Source organism: Miscanthus floridulus, chromosome 12 (assembly GCF_019320115.1).
Source record: "Miscanthus floridulus cultivar M001 chromosome 12, ASM1932011v1, whole genome shotgun sequence".
Taxonomy (NCBI): domain Eukaryota; kingdom Viridiplantae; phylum Streptophyta; class Magnoliopsida; order Poales; family Poaceae; genus Miscanthus; species Miscanthus floridulus.
In genome coordinates, this window is record NC_089591.1 from 55,773,434 (window position 1) to 55,784,865 (window position 11,432).

Sequence of the window (11,432 nt, forward strand, 5' to 3'; positions counted from 1 at the left end):
TGGAGACGTATTTGGAAGCTCTAGATGTTAGCATTCTTAGAGCCGCCTCACAAGGCTTCCTAAAACCTTGGGATGCTACTTACCTATAAGGCGATAAGGTGAATTACGAGAAATAGAATGCAAAGGCTCGAAACACCATTTTTAGAGGCCTTTGCAAAGATGTGTTCAATTGGGTGAGGAACCACAAAGACGCCCATACACTATGGTCGGACGTTTGTGCGCTCCATGAGGGAACAAAGAGTGAGCGTGAAGAACACTATCATCTTGTCATGAAGAAGCTCAACTCTTTTGAAATGCTTTCTAAAGAATATGCTAATGAGATGTATTCACGTTTGAATGTTCTTGTAGAGGAAGTTAATGGGCTTGGACTCACTTAAATGCAACCATCCGATATTGTAAGAAAGATATTGAGTGTCCTCCTCATTGATAAATATGGGCATATTATGACCATGCTACATCAAGGTGATCTTTCCACCGCTACACCGACATAAATATTAGGAAAGATCAATGCTCATGAGATGTACATACACATCACACCTCAAGATGGCTCATCCTCTACAAAGAAGAAAGAAAAAGACTTAGCATTCAAAGCTAGCCAAGAGAAGGGCAAAGCAAGGCTTAAGTATGAGAGCTCAAGTGGTGATGAAAGCCTTGCTCTCATGGTGAAGAAAACCGCCAAGATGCTAAAGAAGCTCAACAAGAGTGGCATCAGGTTTGATGGCAAGAAGAAGAAGTTCTTCACTAGCTCTAGAAGGAAGCCAATCTCTGAGATGGATTACTATAATTGTGGAGAACTTGGTCATCTACCTCACTAATGCATAAAGCCTAAGAAAGACAAGTTCAAGAACAAGAACAAGGGTAAGAAAGATGACTCAAGCAATGAAGATGAAGATAAGAAGAAAAAGAACTAAGCCATACAAGAAGAGAGATGTCAAGAAGGACTTCCACAAGAAAAAGAAGAGTGGAAAGGCTTACATCGTCGGTGATTGGCTCATGGACATTGATTCATCTAGTGGATCATCCGATGATGATAGTGACGATGAGAAGGTGGCCGCTATTGCTATTGATTCTTCATCATCTTCACCGCCACCACCGCCATCATCCTCTACACACCTATGCCTTATGGCCAAAGGTGAACAAAAAGTATCACATGATGATGATAGTAGTGGTGATGATCATGCTCATAATGATGATAGTGATAGTGATAGCGATGATGATGAATATGAGTCACCTACTTATAATGATCTTGCTAAATTGCTAAAGAAATACACTAAGATCATTATAAAGACTAGAGCTAAAAATGAAAAGTTTGAGATTAAGAATGATTCTCTTTTAGCTAAATGTGACATAGCCAAAAAGGCTAGTGTTGAGCTTAGAGAAGCAAATGATGCTATGTCATCCAAACTCAAAGAGCTCAAATCTTCTAAGAAAGAGCTTAAAGATAAATACGATAACTTGAGTGGGTGCACAAAGAGCCCATCACTAGTCATAACAAGCTAAAAGATGAATATACTACTCTCAAGATTAATCATGACAATCTTGTTATTGCTCAAGAATTTTTACCCAATGAGCCATATGATGCTACTAACGATGTTGTTAATATTGATATAACTACATCATGTGATGATTTAATTGATGAGAGCATTGAGCAAGGATCTAGTGGCAAAGGCAAGCAAGTGGTTGAGTGCAATGACTATGATGAGTATGTCAAGCTCAAGCATGATAATGAAAAGCTCAAGAAAGAGTTTGAAGAGTTCAAAATTCACAACACCATTGTGCTAGAAACTCTTGATCATGATGGTGACTTGATTCTTGAGAATGAGAAGCTAAAAGAAGAAAACAAGAAACTCAAGGAAGAGAGAAATAATGTTGCACTCAAGGAAGATAAAAGTAGTGATGCACTCAAGGAAGAGAATAAGAAGCTCAAGTTAGAAAAAGAGCATCTCAAGATTGGATTGAGCAAGTTCACTAGATGCAAGTATCTCCAAAGTGAGCTCCTAATGAACACCATCATGAAGATGGATAGAAGTGGCATTGGGTACATGGCAAATCAAGAGAAGAAGAAGGCTCAAGCTCAACAACAACAATCAAAGCCAAAGCCAAAGAGATGCTTTGAGTGTGGACAAGAAGGCCACTTTGCTCATGAGTGCCAAACTCCACCACCACAACCCTTGCCCAAGCATGCTAGACCATTTGCCTTCAATGCTAACTACATGCTTAGAAAAGATTCTAGTGGAAAGATGAAAGTGATGTTCTTAGGACCTCCTAATAAGAATAGGCCTAAAAAAATTTGGGTTGCAAAGTCACTTGTTGAGAAGATGAAGGGTCCTCAACAAGTTTGGGTTCATAAAGCTTAATCTCTTATGTGTAGGTGAACTACAAGACCGGTGGAAGTTATTGGGTTATTGAGAGTGGTTGCACACAACATATGATCGGTGATCCTCGTATGTTCACCTCACTAGATGAAGAAGTAGATGGACAAGAAAGAATCATATTTGGAGATAATTCAAAGGGCAAGGTTAAAGGATTGGGCAAAGTGACAATATCAAATGATCATTCAATCTCCAATGTGCTATATGTTGTTTCATTGAGCTTCAACTTGTTATCCGTTGGGCAATTGTGTGATCTTGGCTTCCAATGCTTGTTTACCGAGAAGGAAGTAGTTGTATCTAAGAAGGATGATGAACAAGTGATATTCAAAGGATTTAGATACAACAACCTATATCTAGTGGACTTCACCTCCGAAGATGCAAACTTGAAGACTTACCTATTCACCAAAACAACACTTGGGTGGCTATGGCATAGAAGACTTGCTCATGTTGGGATGAGCTCACTCAAGAAGCTAATGAAGAATGATTTGGTGAAATGATTGAAGGATGTGAAGTTTGAGAAGGACAAGCTTTGTAGTGCATGTCAAGCCGAGAAGCAAGTTGTAAATACCCATCCAACAAAAGCTTTCATGTCAACCGCAAGAGTGCTAGAATTCCTTCACATGAATTTATTTGGACCAACAACATACAAGAGTTTGGGAGGAAATCTTTATTGTCTTGTGATTGTTGATGATTATTCAAGGTATACATGGGTATTCTTCCTTCATGACAAATCTGAAGTTGCATCTTGTTTCAAGAAGTTTGCCAAGAGAGCACAAAATGAATTTGAAGTGAAGCTCAAGAAGATAAGAAGTGACAATGGGAAAGAATTTGACAACACAAACGTAGAGGCTTATTGTGATGAAGTTAGAATTAAACATGAAGTCTTTGCAACATATACTCCTCAACAAAATGATGTAGTTGAGAGGAAGAACCAGACATTGATCACTCTTGCAAGAATTATGCTTGATGAGTACAACACCCCCAAAGCTCTATGGGCGGAAGCAATCAACACCGCATGCTATGTATCCAACCGCTTATTCCTTCAAAAGTGTCTTAGCAAGACACCTTATGAGTTGCTCAATGGGAAGAAGCCGGATGTCTCCTTCTTTAAGGTGTTTAGTTGCAAATGCTACATCTACAAGAAGCGGCAACACCTAGGGAAGTTTCAAAGATGTTGTGATATTGGTTTTCTTGTTGGTTACTCATCAAAGTCCAAAGCATATAGAGTATTTAATCATGACACTGGTTTGGTTGAAGAAACATATGATGTGGAATTTGATGAATCTAACGGCTCTCAAGGAGCACATGAGAATCTTGATGATGTAGGTGATGAACCATTAAGGGAGGCTATGAAGAACATTCCGGTTGGAGACATCAAGCCTAAAGATAGTGAAGATAATGTACCACAAGATGGTGAAAAAGATGGGAGAGTAGAAAATGAAGACACTCATATCTCCCATGAGCAAATGGTGGTACAAGCACAAGATATTGATGCTCCACAACCTCCTCCTCAAGTGGTCAATAGAAGAAATACACCTCTACTATAAGATCATCCACAAGATCTCATCATAAGGAGTCCATCAAAGGGTGTAATGACTCGTTCACAAAAACTTGCTTTATTTATTGCTCATCACTCTTTTGTCTCTTGCTTTGAGCCTACTTAGGTTGAAGAAGCTCTTCAAGATCCGGATTGGATAAATGCCATGCATGAAGAGTTGAACAACTTCACTCGCAATGAAGTGTGGACTCTTGAAGAGCGGCCAAAAGATACAAGAGTCATTGGAACAAAGTGGGTGTTCCGAAACAAGCAAGATGATCAAGGTGTTGTTGTAAGGAACAAGGCAAGACTAGTTGCAAAGGGGTTCTCTCAAGTTGAAGGTTTAGATTTTGGAGAGACCTTTGCACCAGTTGCAAGACTAGAAGGCATTCATATCCTCCTTACATATGCATCACATCATGAGATGAAATTATATCAAATGGATATGAAAAATGCATTTTTAAATGGCTTTATTAATGAACTAGTCTGTGTTGATCAATCTCCCGAGTTTGAAGACCCTAGATATCCTAATCATGTTTATAGGTTATCCAAGGCATTATATGGGCTTAAGCAAGCCCCAAGAGCTCGGTATGAGCGCCTTCGGGACTTCCTCATTGAGAAGGGCTTCACCATTGGGAAGGTCGACACCACGCTATTCACCAAGAAGCTTGATGGGCATATCTTCATTTGTCAAGTATATGTTGATGATATCATCTTTGGATCATGAAATGAAGATTTTTGCAAAGAATTTGGTGAATTGATGTCGAAGGAGTTCGAGATGTCCATGATTGGTGAGCTTACATTCTTTCTTAGTTTTCAAGTCAAGCAAATGAGAGAAGGGATCTTCATCTCTCAAGAGAAATATACAAAAGATCTTCTTAAGAGATTCAAGATGAATGAATGTAAGCCAATCAAGACACCAATGCCAACTAATAGACATCTCAACCTAGATGAGGGAGGTAACATGGTTGATCAAACTCTCTACCGCTCTATGATTGGTAGCTTATTATATTTAACCACATATAGGCCCAACATCATGTTTAGTGTGTGTATGTGTGCTAGATTTCAAGCTAAACCTAAGGAATCACATTTAATTGCCGTAAAAAATCCTTAGGTATCTTAAGCATACACCAAGAATTGGCCTTTGGTATCCCAAAGGAGCTAGATTTGAATTAATTGGCTATTCCGATTTAGATTATGCTGGATGCAAAATTGATAGAAAAAGCATATCCGGAGGGTGCCATTTGCTTGGTAGATCACTTGTGTCTTGGTCCTCTAAGAAACAAAATAGTGTGGCCTTTTCCACTGCCGAAGCGGAATACATTGCCGCGGGTGCTTGTTGTGCACAAATACTTTACATGAAACAAACTTTGCTAGACTATGGTGTAGTTCTAGAAAAAGTACCTCTTTTGTATGACAATGAAAGTGTGGTAAAACTTGCAAATAATCTGGTTCAACACTCTCGCACCAAGCACATAGATATCCACCATCACTTTCTTAGAGATCATGTTGCAAAGAATGATATTTCACCAGAAGGTGTAAGGACTGAGGATCAATTGGCGGATATCTTCACTAAACCGCTAGATGAGGCAATATTTTGTAGATTGCAGAATGAGCTCAATGTGCTTGATTTTAGCAATTTCACTAAAAATTGAGCTTGTGTTGTCTCTTGCATTGCATTGTAATATACAACATGTTTAATGCTTTTATAATACATATAGGGCTTGTCTAACATGGTTAAGATAACCGCCGAAAAGCGTGTGAAGAAGCTTAACCTTGGATCAAATTTGACAAGCAACTAGATTTACTTTCAAGTATTGCATTGCATATGCATGATTGTTGTTTGCCGTTTGTCTTCAAATTGCCCTCTTATTGCCTATTTTCTTAAAAAGAATTATAGCCTAAGGCAAAATATTTTGAAAAACTTGAGGGTTTGAGAGAGGTCACTCACATTAGTCCTAATTGGTGTTTATTTGGATCTTATTGGAGTTGGGACTTGATTGAGAACAGGCAGCGTGAAGGAATTTAAAGATTTGCTGGAAAAGGAGTGACTGGACGCTGCACCGGACTCTAATGTCCAGTGTCCGGTCAGTTTACAGGAGGTGAATCTGCTGTCGAAGGAGTGACCAGATGCTGAAACGGTGTTTTCCCAGCGTCTGGTCAGAAGGAGCTTCAGCGTTCGGTCGATGATGAAGACGTCAAGGCTAGGTGACCGGACTCTGGCTGCGTCCGGTCGATGTCCACCGGACGCGTCCGGTCATGATTCTAGAGGAATTGGACCTCTCTGGAATTGACTAGACCCTAGGTGGCAGCGTCCGGTCGCTGCCACCGGAGCGTCCGATCAATAGATTTCGTGCGGCTTACGATCTCTTTTCTCCTTTCCTTTTTGGTTGCGTTGGGGGACCTACTTTATCTAAGCATCGCACTGTTTTATCCCTTACCGAGCCCTAATCTGCCACCATCGCCAAGCTCCCTGCCCTAGCCGCAAGTCGCCGGATCTACCGCACGTGCTCCGCATTGCCGCTTGCCCATGCGCCACCGCAGCCGCCATGCCCTGCTCCATGTCGTGCCTCTGCTCCTGCAACAGCTTCACTGTGCCGCCGTGCCTCCTTGCCCACGCTCACCTCTGCCCACGCCACCATCCTGTGCTAGAGCCACCCGAGCCGTCGCCGTGCTACCTAGGTTCACACCACCACCGACAGTGCCACCATGCCCTAGGCCAGCAGCTCGTGCCTCCGCTCCCCAACCCGAGCGTCAGTGCTGCTGTGCCCTAGCTACACCACCAAGCAAGCCCACAGTGCTCTACATTGGATCCTTGCTGGTGATTTCAATCGCAATCCAGTGCCACCGATCCACCACTACAAACCCTAGCCTCACGATTTGGTGGTTCCCCATGCGTTGTCTCTTTTCTCCTCGGGTCACCGGTTCGTTAGGTAGCAAGCCCATCGTTTCAATTTCGTACCTAATTGCTTGCTTCCTAGGGTTTCACATCTATTAGATATATCGTATTTATTTGTATATTCTTCTATCCCATCATGCAGCGAGTTGGTGCCGTTGAGGTGTCAGTTGCAGTTGACAGTCAACTCAGAGCCAAGCTCGTGAGTAAGGATCGAGGCCAAGCCTCGAAAGTGTCAGTGCCAGTTGATCTTTGTCAGCAGCAGTTTTTCTTTAGATTTTCAGATGGCTCGCATGAAGAATGTTGGAGGTGGTCCAGGGGATGAGGATCCGAGACGTCCACCTCGCCAACCTACACATTCTAAAGGCAAAGCAACAAAGAAGTTAGCAACCCGGAAGCACAAATATCCAGATGTAGAGACAGCGAGAGCAGCTGCAGTTGCTAAAGCCACAGAGCGTGTTGAGAGAGGAGGTGCACGCAATGGAGTTGTGATTGCAGATCCGCTTCCACCAGGTGTGATGGAGGGAATCGAGCGTGTTGAGCGCCTTCATGGTGGTCCACCTAGGACCGTCATGGTTGTAGGATGGCATCATACTATTGATGAGGTTCAGCCTCAGGGGGAGTCATAGCAGCAAGCACCGCCAGCAGAGCAGACTCAGGAGGCATAGCCAGCACAGCAGACCTAGGAGGGTGAGTAGGTAGAGGAGACAGAGTAGGCACCTAGCCATAGCTTTGCCACTCTAGTCGTACCCGTGCTCCAGTCACGCGAGGGCTGATACACATCGGAGGGGTTCTCATCCACCGCCTAGACCATAGGGTCCTTCTCTAGTGACCCATCTTGACTTGAGGGCCACCATGGCCAAGTAGGTTCAGCAGCTGAGGTTCGTGGACTTTGAGGTGTGGTTTCCTCCGAGGAGGGATGATAGAGCGTCAGAGGGCTTCTACACACCGCTCTAGGAAGATTTCTACAATGCTTATCTCAACAGTGGGGCAGTTTTCAGATCTCAAAGGGTGTGCCACATTGACTCTATAGTTGCAGCAGCTGGAGAGCACATTCACCCCTACCTTACATATCTGTCGAGGCTATCAGATTTGATTGAACAAACCGGATTATATGTTCCATCTTGGGTTTGGTAGTTCTATGCTTCCCTCTGGATTGACCCGCAGCATAGATATATTCACTTCGCATTCAGAGAAAGAGACTACCGCCTGACAAGCCAGAGGGTATGAGAGATACTTAGGCTATAGGAGCAGCTAGTCAGACTTCACGAGGTGTGCTATGGCCAGACAACACCCTAGACGCCCTCATGGTGGTAATGTGCCCCCTACTGACTTGGTTCACCACTGCTTCACCGAGCCCTTCGGTGAAGGATCACGTAGGAACCTTAGTGGCATCATCAGAGCTGGCTGCTTTAGTTATACCAGCTCAGCTTACAGCAGCACCAGTTCCTAATCTAACCTAGACTGCTCCAGCATCACTACCAGCTACAGAGGGTCAGACAGCTCAGAGTTTAGGATCAGACGATGATGGCACCTAGTTCCACCTCACTCCTCATACCTTAGCGCCCGGCTCATCTGTTGTAGCCTCACCGACCGACCCTTAGGTTTTGGTGTTTGACGCCAAAGGGGGAGAGGGTTCGAGTATGATAGTCTTAGGGGGAGCGACTATGTTCGAGTATGATAGTCTTAGGGGGAGCGACTATTTAGGGGGAGCTTAGTTATTATATTAGCTTATATATTACATTTGGAGTTTTTATGTGTGATACACTATTATGCATTCATCGTGTGTTTACTTTCATGCATTGAACTATATATATGTGATAGTGTTATCTACGTGATCATAATATATGACATGTGTGGTCTCTACTTTGAATTATTTATATGTCATATCACTTGTGCAATGCTCATTTGCCTTTGCTTCCGTGTTTTACACCGATGCAAATGAGCTTTATTACTTGTACTCATGCTTAATTCATATCTTTTGAGTACATCATGTTGGCTTGGTTCATATAAGCTTGCCTAACTCTTTTGTTCTTATTGACAAAAGCTTATATGATCCAAGCATGTTAAAAACCTCAACTCTTTCACATACTCGAGGTGGTATTGTCATCAATCACTAAAAAGGGGGAGATTGAAAGCATCTAGGCCCCTAGTTGGGTTTCGGTGATTAATGACAATACAAGATTACTATGACTAACGTATGTTTTGCAGAGGCAATTAAGTTAGGTCATGGTAATAGAGATAGATTAGGAAATCGAGGTGGTCATGCCCCTACGATAGAAATCGTTTGGTTTTCAAAGGATGGACGACAAGGTTAAGGATGGACTAGTTCTAAGTGTCGATTGAAGTTGGAGAGACACTTAGAGTAGTTTAGGACTTTGTTTTTCCTTTAGTCATACTATTAAGGGGGGTATAGATGGGTAGCTTGACCTAGGTGAGTCTAGTGAGTTAGGTATGGTGCACACTTGTTAAAACTAGTACTAGGTAGCTCCAAGATAGCCCTTAGATCCAATGGAGCAAACTTCATTCACATATGATCGAGAGTTGGAAGTGAATGGAGGGTCAAATACTGACTGGATGCTGGCTCAGGGTCCGGTCAGTTCATTTGACCAAGGTGATTGCATCTGGTTTGACCGGACACTGAGAGGTCAAGTGACCAGACGCTGAGAGGTAGCGTCCGGTTGACTCTAGTAAGGTTCCAGAGAGGGAAAATCGTGACCAAACGCGTCCGGTCAGTGCGGACTGGACGCTGCCAGCGTCCGGTCACACTATAAACACTGGAGTTTGAGGTATACTGACCGGAGCGTCCGGTCAACATGACCAGAGCGTCCGGTCAACATGACCAGAGCGTCCGATCACCCCATAGAGGCACATAACGGTTCATTTTTTAGCCCATGTTATAAATAGAGCCTCCACTCGTGTGTGGGGGTACTTTTGCTTATTCCAACAGCTGAGAAACACCTTAGAGAGTGCCAAGAAGAGCAAGGTCCTAGTGAGGTGATTGAGATTTGAGAATCCCAAAGAGAGCCCTCATTAGTGAAGATCAAGAGTAGCAAAGTGTGCATCCACCTTCTCATTAGGCTTATCGTGGTCAAGTGAGAGTTCGTGCTTGTTACTCTTGGTGATCGCCATCACCTAGACGGCTTGGTGGTGATTAGGAGCTTGGTGATCATCTAGAGAGCTTGTGGATGACCCAACTCACATTGTGAGCGGTTGTGGGTGATTCACCGCGATGGAGTGTTGAAGAATCAACCCATAGAGAGCACTTGATCCTTACATGGATCAAGGGGGAGCTACACCCTTGAGCAGGTGCTCCAATGAGGACTAGTGGGGAGTGGTGACTCTTCGATACCTCGGCAAAACATCGCCGTGTTTCTTCTCCTCTCTATTTACTTTGAGCATTTACTTTGAGCAATTCAATTCTTATTCTTACATTCTTAGAATTGCCATGCTAGAGTAGGATTGGAGCTTAAGTTACAAGTCTTTTGTGCGTTAGTTCAATAGAAACACTTTCTAGGCACAAGGGGTTAATTGGGCTAACTGTAGGACTTAATTATTGCAAAAAAATTAGAATTAGCCTAATTCACCCCCCTCTTGGGCATCATGATCCTTTTAGTTTCTAGCCTCTCACGCATTTCTTGGCAAAGGTTTCTGCCGGTCATTGGGTGTTCATAGGGAAGCACGGTCCCACTGTAAACACCACCGATGTCCATTTTTGAAATGCACTTGCATTTCTTCCTGCCCATCTCATCAGTAAGACTCCCATGTACAGTCATCTCAACTATATCCTTTTCTGCATCTGTAAAGGAAACATAATTGGAGTCCTACATAGTGTATCACAATCATCTCATGTGTTGTTAAAACTAACCATTTAGCTCTACATCACAGAGCAGCTCCTTGATGGCATCTGGTTCACTCTCCTTCTTCCTCCTGAAAACACTGCTCCGGGGGACATGACAGTTACTAACTTTTGCCAACTTGTCTTGCTCTGTTTTTGGAAGTGTCTTAGCAACAGCCTCCAGTATTATGTGGTCATAGTGAAAACCACATATGCCGTCTTTTCCTTCAAGCTCCTTCATGACAGGCTTCCCATCAACATCTAGACGCCACCCTTTTGGATCCCTGCCTAGGAATTGCATTTGCTTTTCCTAGCACTCCTTCTTCACTTCAGCTAAGAACTTATAAGCCATCTTCTAACCAAAATGATGAAAACATTTAAAATAATATGGTAAATAGGACCTAAAATTTTTGATAACAAGACCTAACATCTTAGGTGCAGTAGAAATTATTACAATATCAAGAGTTTTGATGAAAGGACCTAACATCTTCGTAATAGTTTTAAAACATCTATAGCAGCAACAACACACTGCTAAACTAAGATGTTGAACAACAAACTATTACAATATCATTTATTTTGTAAATTACATGTTGAACAACTACAGATTACCAATCAAATTTATTGATATGTGTTAGTCGCTGAATTCTCACTCTTGGTAGTAGCAGAATTCTTACTCTCATCGAGAGAGGATAACACTAGGAGTTGGGATAATTTTTTAGTTTATTTCTTAATGCCATGCCAACCTGAGGGGTTGGGGATACATATTTATAGGCTGCTAGCAAGCCAAGC

At 42.7% G+C, this 11,432-nt stretch overlaps 1 protein-coding gene across 1 annotated transcript; it reads right to left on the reverse strand.

Annotated features, from left to right (window-relative positions):
• Positions 1-10,383: 10,383 nt before the first annotated feature.
• LOC136495919 (uncharacterized) lies at positions 10,384-10,944 on the reverse strand. Its single transcript, XM_066491703.1, has 2 exons — positions 10,674-10,944; positions 10,384-10,604 (listed from the first exon to the last, which is right to left on the reverse strand). Exons 1-2 carry the CDS (start codon positions 10,942-10,944, stop codon positions 10,384-10,386), a joined length of 492 nt encoding a protein of 163 aa, XP_066347800.1.
• Between the last annotated feature and the right edge of the window lie 488 nt (positions 10,945-11,432).